This window comes from Entelurus aequoreus, linkage group LG15 (assembly GCF_033978785.1).
Source record: "Entelurus aequoreus isolate RoL-2023_Sb linkage group LG15, RoL_Eaeq_v1.1, whole genome shotgun sequence".
In the NCBI taxonomy this organism is placed as follows: domain Eukaryota; kingdom Metazoa; phylum Chordata; class Actinopteri; order Syngnathiformes; family Syngnathidae; genus Entelurus; species Entelurus aequoreus.
The window spans coordinates 44,179,194-44,198,274 of record NC_084745.1 but is presented as its reverse complement, the minus strand read 5'-3'; the positions used below and the strand labels follow the sequence as shown (position 1 = coordinate 44,198,274).

General features: G+C 37.2%; 2 protein-coding genes across 3 annotated transcripts in view; one reads left to right on the top strand and one right to left on the bottom strand.

The window, feature by feature from the left end:
• LOC133630173 (phosphatidate phosphatase LPIN2-like) overlaps positions 1-16,383 on the bottom strand; it is a 32,917-nt gene extending 16,534 nt beyond the window's left edge. For both annotated transcript variants that reach the window (XR_009821203.1, XM_062021572.1), the window contains exons 1-8: positions 16,253-16,383; positions 11,531-11,759; positions 6,822-6,917; positions 6,468-6,742; positions 6,287-6,406; positions 2,865-2,997; positions 1,731-2,097; positions 1,563-1,662 (exon numbers count right to left, since the gene is read on the bottom strand). Coding sequence is in view for 1 of the 2 variants with exons in the window: in XM_062021572.1 (XP_061877556.1) it covers positions 1,563-1,662; positions 1,731-2,097; positions 2,865-2,997; positions 6,287-6,406; positions 6,468-6,742; positions 6,822-6,917; positions 11,531-11,722 (1,283 nt within the window). In the remaining variant the exon portion in view is untranslated. The remainder of the gene's footprint in view (positions 1-1,562; positions 1,663-1,730; positions 2,098-2,864; positions 2,998-6,286; positions 6,407-6,467; positions 6,743-6,821; positions 6,918-11,530; positions 11,760-16,252) is intronic.
• Positions 1-19,081, top strand: part of tgfbr1b (transforming growth factor, beta receptor 1 b) — a 189,247-nt gene that overhangs the window by 20,964 nt on the left and 149,202 nt on the right. The gene's annotated exons all lie outside the window — the stretch shown is intronic.

The following is a 19,081-nucleotide window of genomic DNA, read 5'->3' as shown; positions in this document are numbered from 1 at the left end:
ACAGTACATATACGATATAATAAAAAATTAAATACAACATAACTTTTATCATAGCATCAAAACAGCCTCGTCTCTTAGTACTGGCAGCTGTAGGCGTTGATAAGCCACATTTTCCATTTTTTTGTGAAGGCCTTGTTTGTTGTGACCAGTCTAGCCTCCTCAGGTACTGAGTTCCACACATTTGGACTCCTTACTGACCACGCCGACTTACTGAAAGGGCTCATGCGCAGAGGAATATAACAGTCACCTCTGACAGAGCCTGGAGTGACACGCTCACGGCTGTTTCTTTGGCTGATGAACTCTGCCAGAGGATCTGGAGCCAATTCATGCAGTACTTTATAGGTCACTTTTAAGTCTGCAAATGTGTGAAGACTGTCCCAGTTTAAAATACTGTATTTTTTTTAAGAATGGCACAGTGATAATAGTGCCTAGGTTTTTTATCCATAACTTTAATTGCTTGTTTGTACAAGATTTCCAATGTTTTTTTTATCTGACTAGCCTGAGACGAGCTGGTAAGGCAATAGTTGAAATCATTGAAAGCAAATACAATTTTGCAGCTTCAGTTGACATTTAATTTCGAATTGCACGAACATTTGCGAAATTAAACTTGATTATTTTACACAATTTGCCAATATGGGCTCTAAATGAAAGCTCTGAATCTATTATTAACCAAATATATTTATATTGGCTGACAATTTGTATTCTTTCTCCATTAATATGTATGTCGGGGTCAGATGATACTTTTTTTGTTTTAGTTACATACATGCCTACAGTTTTAGAAACGCTTAGCTGCAGACAGCACTATATCATCAATATTTTTATAATGATTGTAATTATTATCATTAATATGGCTTTTATCATTATTATGATTATAGTTTATATTATCATTGTTTTAGTTTATTATCGTCATTATTATCCTTATTAGTTTATTATCTTTTTATATTATATTACCATCATCGTCATGTTTTCATATTATTATTGTATATTATCATGATTATTCTACATTTTATTGTCATTATGTTTATGATTGTCATCAGGATTGCTTTATTATAATCATTATTATAGCACAGTATTATGTCAATAATTTTGACTACTATTATCATTATTAAGATTATGATTTATGTGTTTATTATTGATATTATCATTATCATAATTATCTTAATTATTATGGTTTTGATTTTTATTCTCAGTGTTATTATTATGATGATGATTATAATTATTATTATTAGCATTATTATAAGGATTATTATCATTATTATGATTAATTATGATAGTGATTATTATTATTATCATAATTATTATGATCGTAATCATCATCATTATTATGCTTGTGATTTGTTATTGTTTTTATTGTTATCATTTTCATCAAACACAATAAGTTTTGAGAGTACAGGTATTTTGAAAGAAAGTGTTTCCCTTTTTGACAATGATGAGAAGATTTGTTAATTCATTAGTTAATTAATAATTCAACAGAAATGATAAATGATGACAGTACTGTATGTTTGTAAGGTTCCAGTACTTAAATAGTAAGAAAGAAATGAATCAAACGTTGCTGATGGTACCTTTTGGGGAAGTACAGAGCAGCAACATCGGGCTCGAGCACGTTCAGGTCATCCAGGTAAATATCTTCCGGGCCCTGATGGTGACTCCTCTTCCTCACACCTTGTTAAAACAGAAACAACTCAAGAGCTGTAAAGGTCATTGGAAATAACCGGAAAGTTCAAACGTACTCTTTCTTTTGACCGCGGAGTCTGCGGACTTGGATGAGGTTATGTCTGAATCTCGGCTATCCCTGCGGCCGGGTGGAGAAGACGTCCACCTGGTCTTGTGTGCGTTTTTCTCCCAGAGGTTGAAATTAGCTGTGCATGGCTGGGACGAAAAGATTGTAGGTTCTGGCCCGTGCTGGGTCATGCTTGCGAGCTGAGGTGTGGAGGCGTCCTGAGATGATGTGGCATTACGTGGTTCGGGTCTAACGATGTCCAACGATTCTGCTCGCTTGCCCGTCTGAGACACTTGGCTGGAGATGACTCTGAAATGTGTGCTGTCTGATGGGGTGATGGTCAGAACTCCTGCCTCGGACCTCTCCTTTTTGCTGACCTGTTTGCAGAAAAAAAGACGTGTGTTTGGAACACCATCATCCATCCGTCTTCCACTTATCTGAGGTCAAGTTGAAGGACCAGCAGCCTAAGCAGAGTAGTCCAGACTTCCCTCTCCCCAGCTACTTCATCCAGCACCTCCTGGGGGATCCCTGATCCTGGTAGTCTCTCCAAACGTGTTCTGAATCTTCCCCAAGGGCTCCTTCCAGTCGAACGTGCCCTTAACACCTCGTCAGGTAGGTATCTGGTGGGCATACTGACTAGATGCCTGAGGCACCTCATCTGGCTCTTCTTAATGTGAAGGAGCAGTGGAGTTCCTCCCGAACGACAAAGATTTTCACCCTATCTCTAAGGGCGTTTTCCCTTAAAGGAGGAAACTAATTTCATCCGCTTGTACCTATGATCTTGTCTTTTCGGTCACTACACAAAGCGCTTGACCATAGGTGAGGTTTAGAACATAAATCGTCCGGTAAATTGAACGCTTTAAATTCTGGCCATGACAGACACCTTTTTCGATCCTACAATCTATTCTTCCCTCACTTGTGAACAAGAACCCAAGTTACTTGAACTCCATCTCAGAGATGGCACTCGACCCTTTTCCAGCCAAGAACTATGGACTTGGACTTTGAGGCACTGGGAATTTACAGTAAGTCCCTAAAGTCTATAGTCCAGTCTACGGAGTCTGTACTCCAACCTTCCCAATGGATCCCATTGGGCATTGTTTCATTCATTGTAATACATGAAAACAGTGCAAGTGAATCTTCTCACCATTTTTACCCTCTTAGATTGTGGAAACTCCCCCCAGGTCCACTGCATGTGTGACTCGTTCCTGAGCATACTTTCTGTGGGCTTCACCATCAGCTCAGAGTCGCTGCTAGGCAATGTGGCCTCGGACGTCTCCCTGCAGGTAACGAACAGGATAAAAGCAACAAAACAATCTCTTTGTTTTGCAGCATGTTGGAATCTATGAACATACCTGCGAAAAGTCAAACATGAAGACGTGTGTGTGACAGGATGTACATTTAGTTACTAGTAGAATACAGTGATTGTAAGTAGCAAAGTAAGCTCTTGAGTTGTATTACTATGTCGTTTTATATTCGCAACTTAAAAATGTTTATTGTTAATGACAACAGTAAAGCACCGTTATTTGTAGAATATGGAGCTAATGTTATTGTAATGCCAGCATTAATAAGAGCCATTGTAGTAGTGGACGGCTCCAGCAGGGGGCGCGTTGTGCTGGGATATATACTAGAGGACACCTGACTTCCTGCTTGCAGTCAATACAGACGTGAGCAGAACGAAGTTGTGTCCTCGTATCTGTATACTCAAACATCTCCCTTCTCAGGTACAAGTGTCTTTATGGAAATAGTTTTACCCCCGAATGTATGTTTATAGTGTTTAAACATGTTTGAAAGAGTATATTTTAATGATATGTGTCTTTTCAGTCGACAAGGCTTTATACATGACCAAGCTAATGCTAAAGCTAATTGCACTGCCGATGACGAAGCAGATGCTAACTGCATCAACAGTGTTAAATATATAGAAAGGTACTGTGCGTAGTTAATTATTAATCTGTGTATATTGCTGATGAAATGTGTATTTACTACAGTTTCTGGGACTAATTCAGTGTAGTTTGTTTAATCTTAAGGAATGATAAGTGACTTTTGTTACTAAAACAATATAGGCTTACTGTATTGCAGGGGTCACCAACCTTTTCGAAACCAAGAGCTACTTCTTGGGTACTGATTAATGCGAAGGGCTACCAGTTTGATACACACTTAAATAAATTGCCAGAAATAGCCAATTTGCTCAATTTACCTTTAACTCTATGTTATTATTGATAATTAATGATATTTATCTTTGTGGAAGCACTGATCATCTTAATGATTTCTCACAATTAATATATATAGAAACAGATAAATATCAATATGCAATTTATATTTTCTCTAAGTGCACATTTTTCAAATTGAACATTTTCAAATGATCACTTTTAAGACAGTCTTGTGAAATCACAATATCCCATTTTAACTAGCTAGCCACTAACATTTTTGAACAAATCATGAATTACTTTGCCCCATGTTTGTACAAATAACAACTCATGTAAAATACAAAAGTCAACTCTCAAATTTTTAAATAAATCATGTCACACTTTGAACTGGACACCAAATCTGTTATCTGTTTCTTTGTCAGTTAGTGAAGACCAAGTATTTAAAATATTTTCTTAGATTTATAAAAAAAATTTGAGTTTTGTCTCTTTTAGAATTAAAAATGTCGAGCAAAGCGAGACCAGCTTGCTAGTAAATAAATAACATTTAAAAAATAGAGGCAGCTCACTGGTAAGTGCTTGTCAAGTGTTTTGCTTTTTTCACTGTGCTTATTCCACACTTGAAGGGATGTACCAATGCTGAATGTGGCTTCTGGATTTCACTCAAAAGACCAGACCGTAGTTACTTTTTTCCTTTTATTTTCCTTTAGTTTGCAAGTTTTTCCAACGAAGAAACAGCTTCTTTTTTCTTCTTTAGTCTTTTTAGCAGTCTTTAGCAGGGTTGGTAGACTTTAGTAGACTTTAGTTTCTTTAGCTGTCATTAGCTGTCTTTAGTAGCCTTTAGCTTCTTTAGTAGGTGAAAAACCTTTAAGGACAAAACACCACAAGATTAACATGCTGCAAAAAACCAATCAATCATCAATCCCATAATTTACAATTATTAATCAGGCTATCAAACACTTAACAATTAAACAAGTGCAAGAAAATGGATTACCGTAATATTTTCCCTTTAAGTTAATTCAGATTTTAAATAAATTGTCTCAACATAAATGCAGCAAGATACATATAAAATACATTTAACAGCAGAAACACAATAGATAAATGCAGCAGAAAACCCAATATGCAAATACATAAATACCTAACCAATTAACCACCTATTTTAGATACATATTTAAAATCCATATCCAATATAAATATATTATTAATTTAGCAGTGAAACATTCAATCTTAAACGCTGTCTGCTGGTAGAAAAATACCCCTTTTCTATGCCCTCACCAGCAGCCAATGATCCAACACAGTTAAATCCAACACTTTAAGTTGAGCGACTTCACCCTCCTGATGAAGCAAACTGCTCCAACATTTATCAAACTAAGCAAAGAATATCAACACTTCCTTACCAAACAACAGTTACACAAAACACCGTGTGTATTTAGCCTCCAGACTAAGCACGCTACATGCACACAACTCCCCCCCATCTCACCAGCGCAACAGGTGCGCCACACCCACAAAGAGAAATAAAGTGCAATCTTACCGGCTGTCCGTTCAGCTTTTGGTTATAGTAAACTTTTGGCACAACTCTGTGTTATCTGTAATGAACCAAAGCTTTCTCCACTCTGCGCTGGCGTCTTTTGTCCTCCTTTATTTGACACAGCTGTCTAATTACCGGGCTCGCGCACCAGCAGACGAGACGGTAGCGCGCCGCGTTATACCTGCGCGTGAACGTAAACTGATAATGCCGAATTATATACATTTCCTGAGGTTGCTAGGTGAATAGGGATGTGGATGTGCTCTAAAATAAAATATAATTTTATTAAGTGGGGTTTGGCTGGTTGCCAAGCAGCCGCAGTTACGCGCTCGCGCATCAGCTGACGAGAGTGCTGCTATTTGAGCTATTTTTAGAACAGGCCAACGGGCGAATAATCTGGTCCTTACGGGCGACCTGGTGCCCGCGGGCGCCGCGTTGGTGACCCCTGCTGTATTGGGTGAACCTTTGTATTTACTTGTTGAGACATCTTCAAATACTGTTACACTAAGGTAAAGTATATTAGTGCAAAGAACAGGAAAACCTACTCGATTATTTGAATGTAAAATCCGTATGATAATACTGGAGTGCATTTTATGTTTGTTGCAATACTGTGTACTTGTACATGTTTGGTGTTTGATTTGTTGGCAGTCAATACAGACGTGAGCAGAACGAAGTTGTGTCCTCGTATCTGTATACTCAAACATCTCCCTTCTCAGGGCGATTACATGTGCATATGCTGAAATCTCATCCAAGCATTGATAAGACTTGCTTTGCACGCTGAAAAGAGGTGCTTCCCCAAGCACAGAATTGTTCAAAATGTCTTCAAGAATGCAGATTCATGGACAATTAAGACTAACTAAGGCCTCTCGGCTAATGCATACAGATGTACATGTCACTCACCCCTCGGTGCAGGGAGCCCAGTCCCCGTCAGAAAAAGGGTAGCTGTCCCACTCAAGGGCAGCGAATGAGGAATGTCCACAGTTGTCCGTTTTGTCTTTTATCATTGAGGTTGAGCAAGACCTGAAAAAACAACCAAAATCAACCAAATTCAGTAGCAGGAACATCAAACTGTGTGACTCGCCAGTGCAAGTTGTTCTCCTCATCTGAACTAAGCCCACAGAGTTTCAGCTTGCTTCCTGCTGGCAGGTTTTGCTGCTCCTTGCGGGTGGCAGCTTTGTGCTTCCTCCTTCTCCTCTTCCTCTTTTTTCCCCACACATTCGGGCGAGGTTGCTCTTCCAGAACCATCAGACACCGACCGCTCTCTGTTGTTGTTCCACTACTTCCGGTTTCTTGGATGTCCACGGGGACGTCGTCCGTGTGGATGGGCGAGGTCACCAGGCGCGCAGGGACTACCTCCTGCATGGGTGAAAAGGATCTGTAGAAGAAAGGCTTTGAGAGAAAGTTTCACTTATTTTTCTTGGGATGAGTGACGTACGTGGTCTTGTTCGGTCTCCTGGACAAAAAAAGCCTCACCATTGTCTCCAAGTTTCATTTGCAACTCCACCGGTTCTCCATTAATTTCGATGTCGATCTGCAGAATCACATTCATTGTGGTTTTGTTTTATTGTGTGTAAAGGTGAACATTTTTGTGTAACCATTTATAACTTACAGTTCCTCTTCAGTGTTTCCCATAAACTGCCAAGATACCTGTGGCGGTGGGGGCGTGGCTATGGGCGTGATCACCATGACATCGTCGAGCAATTTGCATAATTTACTACAATGATATGATTTTCTCTAAAAAGGCTCAAAAAATGTATACTTACTAATTAATAATAACAGTTTTGTTTTAAACATCCATCCATCCATCCATCCATTTTACAATATAATTACAACACTTTATGTACATATTTATATACAGATTTGAACAATAAGTTATTCTCTGAAATATATTTATTAATTGTGGTTCTTACAAAAAATATATCTTATAAAAATATAAAAGCTAAAATGTCTCTTAAAGCTCTGCCCCTTTAATTAGTGCATACTAAATAATTTAACTTTAGCCTACTACTACAACCATATTATTTACCAGCAACATAAAGTGAAACAGAGGCAGAGGTGTCCTGCCACAGTCAGTAACAAATAAACAGAAAACAGTAGTGGTGGTAGATAGACACAAAGCTTCATCAAACATCTGATCCACTGAACAAAGAGCTCCAAAGATCTTGATCCTACACTTCTCTTTTGTAAAGTAAATCTGAACAGCCGATATGGGCATCTACATCAACTATATGATTTGCCTGAGAAGCTTGACAGGACACAAAAAAAAAAAAAATTTTTTTTTGTGGCGGCCTTAATTCTTTCGTGGCGGGCCGCAACAAATAAATGAATGTGTGGGAAACACTGCTCTTTCAAACTCATTTAGTTAGGACTTTTGTGCTTTGTTGTTTCTTTACTTCTGGTGGTACCGAGTTCCATTGCCACTTTACAGTTCACTTACTATGGTCTCAGTGCATAATGGATCTTATTTGTACTGTCATCGTTCCCCCAGTGTAATGCAGTGTATGTTTTCAGTTAGTTTGCTCATTGCAGTTATCCTGTTTATTAGGAATGACTTCCCCTTTAAACCGAAAGTACACTGAACAAAAATATAAACACAACATGTTGGTTTTTGCTTCCATTTTTCATGAGTTGAACTCAAAGATCTAAAACTTTTACTACATACACAAAATACCGATTCCTCTCAAATATCTTTCCTGTGCAAATGTTTGTTAGTGAGCACTTCTTCTTTGCCAATATAATCCATCCCGCCTCACAGGAGTGGCATATCAAGATGCTGATTAAACAGCATTATTGTTATTATTGCCCACAATAAAAAGCCACTGAAATGTGCAGTTTTATCACACAGCACAATGCCACAGATGTTGCAAGTTTTGAAGGAGCGTTGAGTTGGCATGTTAACTGCAGGAATGTCCACCAGAGCTGTTGCCCATGAATGAATGTTCATTTCTCTATCATAAGCCATATACAAAAGCTTTTCAGAGAATTTGGCAGTACATCCAACCGGCCTTACAATCGTAGACCACGTGTAACCACACAACCCAGAACCTCCACATCCAGCAAGTACACTTCTATGATCGTCTGAGACCAGCCACCCGGACAGCTGCTGCAACAATTGGTTTGCATAACCAAAGAATTTCTGCACAAACTGCAAGCTTGTCGTCCTCATCAGGGTCTCGACCTGACTGCAGTTTGTGGTCGTAACCTACTTGAGTGGGCAAATGCTCACATTTGATGGCGTCTGGCACGTTAGAGAGATGTTCTCTTCACAGATTAATCACGGTTTTTACTGTTCAGGGCAGCTGGCGTAGTGTGGGAGAGCGGTTTGCAGATGTCAACGTTGTGAATCAAGTGGCCCATAGTGGGGGTGGGATTATGGTATCAACTGTTGCATGCTTGCTGTCTCCAGTAGTGTTCCATGCACATTTTGTACATACTAATCGCTACGTGGCTAAGCTAACATCAGTAACTTTAGCTAACAATGGTATTTTCTTTGTATGTGTTAGTTCCACAAAATCTTCAATAAATTCCTGAAAATGACTTTTCTACTCAGGGGTGTCCAAACTAGGGCCCGCGGGCCAATTGTGGCTTTGCGGCATCTTCAGTTTGGCCCGCAAGACAGTATAAGTTCAACAAGCAATCTGGCGGGGCAGGGTGTTTACATTTAAATATCTGGCGGCTTGATAAGTGCTTATTTGTCTCCCTCTTGTGGACAGTGTGAGTGACTCAGGCCAGTGATCATGGATTGCTTTCTCTAGTGGCTATGTGCACAGCATTTACTTTTTTGACCCAATCTAAAGAACCTTCCCTAGTCATGGCGCAGAAAAGAAAAACCTCAACCAGCACAAAATGTCAACAAACATGTCACACATAACACAACCTGCTCACTGAACTTTGTGGATACTATAAAACGCAGCCAACCACCATGAATAATTTTCAAAATGACACCCATTTAAATCAATTGCAAGGAAAAAATGATGGAAAAATTTAAAAAAAAAGTGAAAGTATGTCAACAGCGCTAGAGATATCTTGCAGAGTACCCCAGAGATCAATAGTGGGACCAAATTGTTCAATCTTTATACAAACGACATTTGCGAAATTAAAGTTAGTATTATTTGCAGACGATACAACTGCGTTTTGTTCAGGAGAGAACACACAAAAGCTAATACAAATAACCGAATAAATTAACAAATTAAAGAGATGGTTTGACAAAAACAGACTATCTTTGAATCTCAGTAAAACAAAAAAATAATGCTATTCGGTAAAAGTAGAAGAGAAAGTCAAACACAAATACAAATAGACGGAGTAGATATTGGAAGAGTAAAAGAGATTAGATTTTGCGTATAATAAGAGATGATGAACTGAACTGGAAATATCACATAAAAAATATACAACATAATGTGGCAACAAATACATCTATACTGAATAAAGCCGAATATGTTCTGGACCACAAATCATTTCACATTCTCTAGTGTTCGCTAGTGTTACCATATCTGAGTTATTGTGCAGAAATATGGGGAAGTAACTACAAAAGCACACTTCATCACTGACCGTGTTACAAAAAAAGATCAGCTAGAATAATACATAATGTTGGATATAGAGAACATACAAACCCTTTATTTATGAAATTCAAAATATTAAAATTCAATGAATTGATGCATTTGCAAAAAGCTAAAATTATGCACAAAGCAAACTACAACCTGCTACCCAAGAATGTACAACAAATCTTCTCAACAAAAGAGGAGAAATATAACCTTAGGGAAATGTAACTTAAAACATTTGTATGCACGTACAACACTTAAGACCTTTCAGTATGTGGAAGTAAATTATGGAATGGATTTAGCAAATTAATTCAACAATGTACCAACTTCATCCAGTTTATTCAGTTGTTCAAACTCGAAAAGTGTTGACAAAGCATAAGGAAGAGGAATAATGATACTTATTGAAAATGAAATGAATCATAACCGACCTAAGTATTTATGAAGAGAAATGTTGTATTTAGAAATCATTGATGTAATTTTGCTACAAACGGACAACAGGAAGTGAACATATGTGTAAATAATTGCTATGAAATGGAAAGTGGGTCCGATTAAATAAGCTTTGCTTCTTCCTACTACTTTTCAGGCATGTTGTAAAGAGAAATAGGAAACATGTGACGTATCACGTTGAAACTGCATACCGTATTTTTCTGAATATAAATCGCTCCAGAGTATAAGTCGCACCAGCTGAAAATGCATAATAAAGAAGGAAAAAAACATATATAAGTCGCACTGGAGTATAAGTCGCATTTTTTGGGGAAATTTATTTGATAAAACCCAACACCAAGAATAGACATTTGAAAGGCAATTTAAAATAAATAAAGAATAGTGAACAACAGGCTGAATAAGTGTACGTTATATGAGGCATAAATAACCAACTGAGAACGTGCCTGGTATGTTAACGTAACATATTATGGTAAGAGTCATTCAAATAACTATAACATATAGAACATGATATACGTTTACCAAACAATCTGTCACTCCTAATCGCTAAATCCCATGAAATCTTATACGTCTAGTCTCTTACGTAAATGAGCTAAATAATATTATTTGATATTTTACGGTAATGTGTTAATCATTTCACACATAAGTCACTCCTGAGTATAAGTCGCACCCCCCGCCAAACTATGAAAAAAACTGCGACTTATAGTCCGAAAAATACGGTACATGGAAATTCACTTAGCATGGGGGTCTGCAATGTAACCCCCCGCGATAATTGAGGAAATGCTGTACCTCATTTAGATTTGGTGATCGCCAAAAGTTTGCCCCAGTTTTCGTATACTCACATGGTTATCTTTATCGTGTGGCCAAACATTGAGCGTATCATTCATTGGATTCAAGTGCCCAAACAAAGAATCTCACAGGTTGGTGTTTTTTATTTTACCACTGTAAAATAATATGTATTTCCCATTGTTTTCTGCATTTAAAACTAATTATTCTCGAAAAATTGTGTTTGTGTTCCTATTCTTTTTTTGTCCGGAACACATTCATTGCATTTACATATTTCTTATGGGGAAAATTATTTCTGTTTTTGTGCGATTCCAATTTTGCCAAAACAGATGAACGAAAACCGAGGTACCGCCAATGCTGTAACTGGACCGTCACTGACCGCTTTCTCCCTGGAGCGAAGGACTCCCAGTTTGCCAAAGCGGACATGGAAAGGGGAGCACTGGAATGTTCCGTCGGGCTGTCGGACCACGATGACGTCAATGCAACCTGACAGCGTGGCCTGGTTGATCCCCTTGTAGAGCTCCTTCACCGTCACCAGAACTTGGCCTGCCAGCTGGCCCACGTAGTTCATGGTGCCCACTTGTCAGGTACACAACACCTTTGCGCTTCTGTATTGCAACATAAAGACGTTTACACGCACATAAGGAGTTAAAGTCACCTAATATGGGGTATTATTAGGACCTCCACCAGGGATGGATCATAAAATAGTGACAAGCTTATAAGGGGACATTTTTACAGTACACTGATTATTCAGTAGAATGAATCTGCTCTAAAGTCAAAGGCAACTCAGATTTGTATTTGCTTATTTTGATGATTTGTGCATTTGTTCTTTAGTGTTGTAAATAAATTATCAATTGATACAGTGGTACCTCAACTTACGAGTAACTGGAGATTGGAGGTGTGTCTCAACTTTTTGTTATGCTTTAAACCGCGAGCGATGTTTAAGTTATCCTGAGCCGCTAGGTGGCGTAGCTAATGACACAATGAACGCTGTAAAATCTTTCCCGAAACATCCGATCTAACTTGCTAGTGATGTGTATTTCTAGTCTTGCCGGGCAGAAGGGTGACACGGCAGTGCGGCTGGATCCAAAGAGACATGGGAGACGCTTTACTGAACCAAAAGTTGCTTTATTACAAGCGAGCGTCATTATACAGGACTGCAGTTCCTGGGGGAGCTCAGGACAAAAATGAAGGACTCCTAACTTGGAGAAGCCAAACCATCAGTTGTATATTCCTCCTTCTTGTCTCTCTGTGTGTGTGTGCTAAGTCAGGCGAGCACATCCTGGCCATAAAAGGAGATGTTTGCGTGTAGGTGACCGGAAAACAACCTCTATATGTTGTAACTTAAAAGTTGACGTGAATATAGACAAGGAGTCTCTCCTCCAGGATAGAGCTATCACTTATGCATTCCGAAGTCTGAATTTATTGCCTTGTCTCGTGAGAGAGTTGACTCAGTCCACATGCGAATGTCCAACTTAGGCATCTTAATTTATTATGGGCTCAACCAATATTTACTTAAACCTGGTGGTTCGCTTTCTCCAAGTTGAATATAAACATTCACCATATGTAGAACATATTATGAGTTAATTAATTTACTTCACTGCGCTAGCTTAAAGCTAAAGATCAAAATAACTTTGATTTCCGACCCCTGAAAACCAAACTTTTAGCAGCACTCTAGCTTCCACAGCCTTTCCGCCGACTTCCACCTGCTGCTGAAAATTGATCCTTTACCCACGGCTTGCCTTAACGTGCCAGCCTGTTGGAGCTGCTGCGGGTGTCCGGGAGTCTATGTCGCTCTCTGCCGCGAGCACCGAATATGTCGTAGTAACTCTGTCCAACACATCGCCTGAAAAGCGTCACTCTTCTCTATCACAATACTGATTACGGCAGATACTGTAGCTCGGAATATATATATGCCTTCCCTTTTCGGTAACTTGACTTGTTGTACATGTTTGCTCTAATGAGACGGGCAGACGCCAAACTACTGGAAAAGGTAAACGCGTTACATAAATATTACTCTATTACAAACTACAGGTGATGTGTTCATGGGAGTGCTGGCCGTGGGAATTCTCCATTACCTACAAACAGTCATAAAATGACTACTACTGTAATAGTTTGTATTGCTATTGTATTGTGTTTCAAACAATATTTCTCATCAAAAAGTTTGTTTTTCTTTCGGAGCTACTTTAAGATATGAGTATTACGAGCTTGGTTGTGGAACGCAATGTGATCCTAAGTTGACATACCACTGTATATGAATTATTAACAGTACTTATCTAAAAGTAAAAGTTATGGTAATCCAACGACTTTTACATATTTGACCGAGAGCATGTAAAATATTCTTAATCTTAATAAGTGTAAAGTGATTTTTATTTTGTATGTAACTTTTCCTGACATGTGACTTAGACTGGTTAAATGTAGTAGTTAGACTAACAGCTGACTAGGTCAAATTGCTACCTTTAACAAGTCTAACAGGTGACTTAGTCATACTACTACTTTTAACCAGTCAAACAAGTGATTATTAGTTTTAACTAATCTAACTCGTTACACAGTACTACTTTCAACCAGTCTAAAAAGGGACTGACAATTACTGTTAGCCAGTCTAACAAGTGACTAAGTCAAAATATTGTTTTTACCTAGTCTGACAGGTTACATACCACTATTTTTAACCACTCCAACAAGTGATTTTTTACTACTTTTGACCAGTCTATCAGTTGATTAAGACTAATTTTAACCAGTGTAACTTGCGTGTTACTCAAATTATTACTTTTAACCAGTCTAACAATTGACTTAGTCAAACTGTTGTTAACAATTGACTTAGTCAAAATGTTGCTTTTAACTTGTCTAACAGGTGACTTAATACTACCTTTAACCAGTCTAACAGGTGACTTAGTCATACTACTACTTTTAACCAGTTGAACAAGTGATTATTAATTTTAACTAATCTAACTAGTTACATAGTACTTCTTTCAACCAGTCTAACAAGGGACTGACAATTACTGTTAACCAGTCTAACAAGTCACTAAGTCAAAATATTGCTTTTACCTAGTCTGACAGGTTACATACCACTATTTTTAACCACTCCAACAAGTGATTTTGTACTTCTTTTGACCAGTCTATCAGTTGATTAAGATTGATTTTAACCAGTGTAACTTGTGTCTTACTCAAATTATTACTTTTAACCAGTCTAACAATTGACTTAGTCAAACTGTTGTTAACAAATGACTTAGTCAAACTGTTGCTTTTAACTTCTCTAACAGGTGACTTAATACTACCTTTAACCAGTCTAACAGGTGACTTAGTCATACTACTACTTTTAACCAGTCAAAGAGGTGACATAGTCAAAGTACTACTTTTAACGAGTCCAACAAGTGACTTAGTATTACTTTTAACCCCTCGAGCAAGTGACTTAGTACTTCTGTTAACCAGTCTAACTGGTGATTTAGTCTAACTAATATTTTCAACCAGTCCAAAAAGGGGCTTAGTACTACTTTTAAACAGCCTTAACAGACTTAATCAAACTATTGGTTTTGCTCAATACCCAGTGTAACAGGTGACTTAATTATACTTGTGCATTTAACCACTCTAATATGTGACTTAGTCCAATACGGGGCTTATAACTACTTTGAGCCAGTCTAACAGGTGACTTAATCAAATTATTGCTTTTACTCAATACCCAGTCAAACACGTGATCTAGTCAAACCACTACTTTTAACCAGTCTTATAGGTGACTTAATTAAACGTGTCCTTTTGACCAGTCTATTAAGTGACTTAGTCAAACTACTACTTTTTAACTGGTCGAGCATGTGACATAGTCAAAGTATTACTTTTAACCAGTCTAACAAGTGACTTAGTAATCCTTTTAACCAGTCTAACATGTGACTTAGTAATCATTTTAACTAGTCTAACAAGTGACAACTTAGTACTACTGTTAACCAATCTAACAGGTGACTTAGTTTAACTACTACTTTCAACCAGTCTAACAAGGGCCTTAGTACTACTTTTAACCAGTCCAACAGATGACTTAATCAAACTATTGCTTTTACCCAATACCCATTCTAACAGGTGACCTAGTCAAACCACTACTTTTGACCAGTCTAAGAGGTGACTTAAATAAACGTGTGTTTTTAACCGGTCTAATAGGTGATATGAACTTATTATAACCAGTCTAAATGGTGTCTTACGCAAAGTATTATTTTTAACCAGTCTAACAATTGACTTTGTCAAACTATTGCTTTTAACTTGTCTAACAGCTGACTAAATACTACTTTTGACCAGTATAACTGGTGACTTAGTCAAACTACTACTTTTAACTAGTCGAACAGGTAACATTGTCAAACTACTACTTTCAACCAGTCTAACAAGTGACTTAGTACTGCTGTTAACCAGTCTAACAAGGGGCTTAATACTACTTTTAACCAGTCGAAAAAGGAACATTTGTCAAACTATTACATTCAACCAGTCTTAACAAGTAACTTAGTACTACTGTTAACCAGTCTAACAGGTGACTCAGTCAAACTATTACTGTTAACCAGTCCAATAAGGAGCTTAGTACTACTTTGAACCAGTCTAACCGGTGACTTAATCAAATTAGTGCTTTTACTCAATACCCAGTCTAACCAGTGACCTAGTCAAACCACAACTTTTGACCAGTCTAACAGGTGACTTAAATAAACGTGTGCTTTTAACCGGTCTCATAGGTGATTTAAACTAATTATAACCAGTCTAAATGGTGTCTTTATTTTGAACTAGTCTAACAATTGACTTAGTCAAAACATTACTGTTAACCAGTCTAATAAGGGGCTCTTGGTACTACTTTGAACCAGTCTTGTACAGGAGACTTAATCAAACTACTGCTTTTACTCAATACACAGTCTAACAGGTGACCTAGTCAAACCACTACTTTTAACCAGTCTAACAGGTGACTTAATTAAACGTGTGCTTTTAACCAGTCTGATAGGTGACTTAGTCAAACTACTGCTAGAAGCTTTTGGGTCAAGGATTACAACACCAAGCTGGAGGTTCACTCTCACTAGAAAATCATTGACACTTTGACTTTTTAACGCTCACAAGAAATGAAATAGTTTTAAATATTGTTTACCTGAGTCGCACCAAACAGGAAAACCAGGTGCAACGCAAGGATCTTTCCCAAGAAAGGTGATTAAAGTGGTCCATGAACGTAAACTTCAGCTTCTTCCTGTCCAGTCAGGTCAGCCATGAAACCCAGTGTGGTGCTTAAGAGGCTCAGAAGATAATCTTGTTTACCAGACGAGAACAAATCTAGCTTTCTCCGTCTCGGTACGTTGGTGTGGTTAGACACACGTGACACTTTATTCTCCTAAAATTATTTTATACTTGTTTTTCTATGTTTTTAACATCAAAATGTTCAAAACAACTGAATAATAATAAACACATAATTCATGTTTTGTGTGCAAGTGCAGTGTCAAAAAATAATGCAGATGGAGGCAATTGTTTGTCAAGTTTAATGCATAATAACAAAATAATCTTCTGTTTGCTATAATAGTGTGAAAGTATAAGTATCATTTTTAAACACATATTAAAAGTTACTGAAAAAATGAAAAAAAAAATATTGCACATGTTTTTCTGTACAAACCTGTGAGGCGTTCAGGGGCACTACTGGATGGTTGGATTTGACAAAACACTTCACAACATATGTTACGCGTATCTATACGAAGGTGTGTGTGTGTGTGTGTGTATATTTATTTTTACATTTCACAGTGGTCACCTGACAACAGAAAATGAAAGGATCAAATGTTTGTTTAGAGAAAAGATCATTTTAGCGTACTCTCTAACTCAGGGGTGTCAAACTCATTTTAGCTCAGGGGCCGCATGGAGGCCGCAATATTAAAATAATGTCATTAAAACAAAAAAATAAAGACGACTTCGGACTGTTTTCTTTGTCTTACTTTGGCCAAAAATAGAACAAACACATTCTAAAAATATTACAATAAAAATATAGAAAAAAATACATGCAGCGGTAAAGTTTAGATCCATGAAGGAAAGAAGAAAGTGAATGAATGTTTATAACTGAATACATTTATATATGCATAAAAATGTGTTTTATTTTGTATTTTTTTTTTTGGGTGAATTAAGTAATGTTTATGACAACCTTTTTCCAAAACACAATATAGAATGTGAGACATAACAGGATAATGCATACATTTATCATTTGTTTTCAAAAATGTTTATGTCGTAAATGTGATGTTTTATGTATTTGTTTACTGTTTTTAATGTAACCTTGCTGCTGCCCTCTTGGCCAGGTCTCCCTTGGAAAAGAGATCTTTGATCTCAATGGGATTTTACCTGGTTAAATAAAGGCTAATAATAATAATAATAATAATAAAACGCTTACAAAAAAGTGGGACCCCAAAAATTTACTGCGGGACCCCATTTTGAAAATTCCTAGCGCCAACACTGATGGAGTATCGGTGCGTGCAAAACAGCAGCAGGCAGCTGTGGCCTGCGGGCCGGTTGTAATACTAATCAAATATCATCCCGGGGGCCATAGATCATTCAGATCCGGCCCGCGGGCCTTGACTTTGACACCCCTGCTCTTACTTATCCTCCTTAGCGTCAACCAACGGAGCACGTGATACACATTTTCTGACATCACCACACACACACGAGCTCCTGACGAGTTCATTAATAAAGACGAATTATAGCGTTATGAAGTTCCCTTTTTTTAATCTACTTTAATTATATCATATCAGTTTGATTGTTCTATTTTTACATTTAGTTGGTATTTGAATTTAATTGGTCGACATTTGTTTTGGTTTATTAAAAAAGAAAAAAAAAAAAGATCCTCATTAGTTGCTAATTAGTCTAATCCTCACACAAGGCAATAAGGCAACATCATAACTAACGCAACAAGAAATACCAAAGACACACAAAAAAATTACATATTCAAATTGAATATATCTTTTTGTTGTTTTTATCCAATGGATTTTATAGTTTTGTGTTTGCACAGTGTCCTTAACTGCCTACAATGGCACCTTATAGATCAAATGCATTATTATTATTATTATTATAAATACAAAAAATACTGCAACATCATTCATTCATTGAACGTTCCTCCTTGCCTTCTTTCACTGTCTAGTTATTTCTGCCCGGTTTCACCTCAAAACGTTCTTTATGTTGTAGCTTTATATATTTAGCAATCTGGTATAGTTTATAAACTCTTAAAAACAAACACACACATCACAGGACCGGTACATGAATCTATCCTACCCTCTAGTGGTAGCAGCAGTCATTACAGTGACAGTCTGATATAACAACCCTAAATTATGGAATCAACAGACTTGGAGGATGTTCATTCAGTTGTTTAGTTTTGGAGAAAAATAAATCAGATAACAGTCATGACTAAAAACTATTTTAGTCATGACTAACTTTCTGGCTTTAAGGAACACAAAAAGAAATCAGTAAAATAAATTGTGGTAGTCAGTAACCCTTTCAAATAATATGGAATCACTCGATTCTGAGGAATACATATATGGAATAATGAAAATGAATGAAATAAGTTTATTTCGGTCATATAATCAACCATCAACCATTTTGTGTGACCAGTTTAACAGTACAGATTATATATATTTAACAATCATACACATTTACACACAAAAATAAAAGAAAAATAATGACCGAAAAAGGAATAGGCTGAAGCCAAAGCTTATATTTGCCTATCCTATACATTCACTGAAAATTAGATTGCCTGGAACATCGTTAAAAAAAATCAATGGGATGAAAGTAATCGTTGCTATATTTGATCCTTTTCAATTATTTCACCTTTCAAGGTTTTCTTAAACCTTAACAAAGAACTACATGTCTTCAACTCATCACTGAGCTTGTTCCACCATTCAACTCCTAAAACTGAAATACATTTGTATTTTATATTCGTTCTTACTTTACATATTTC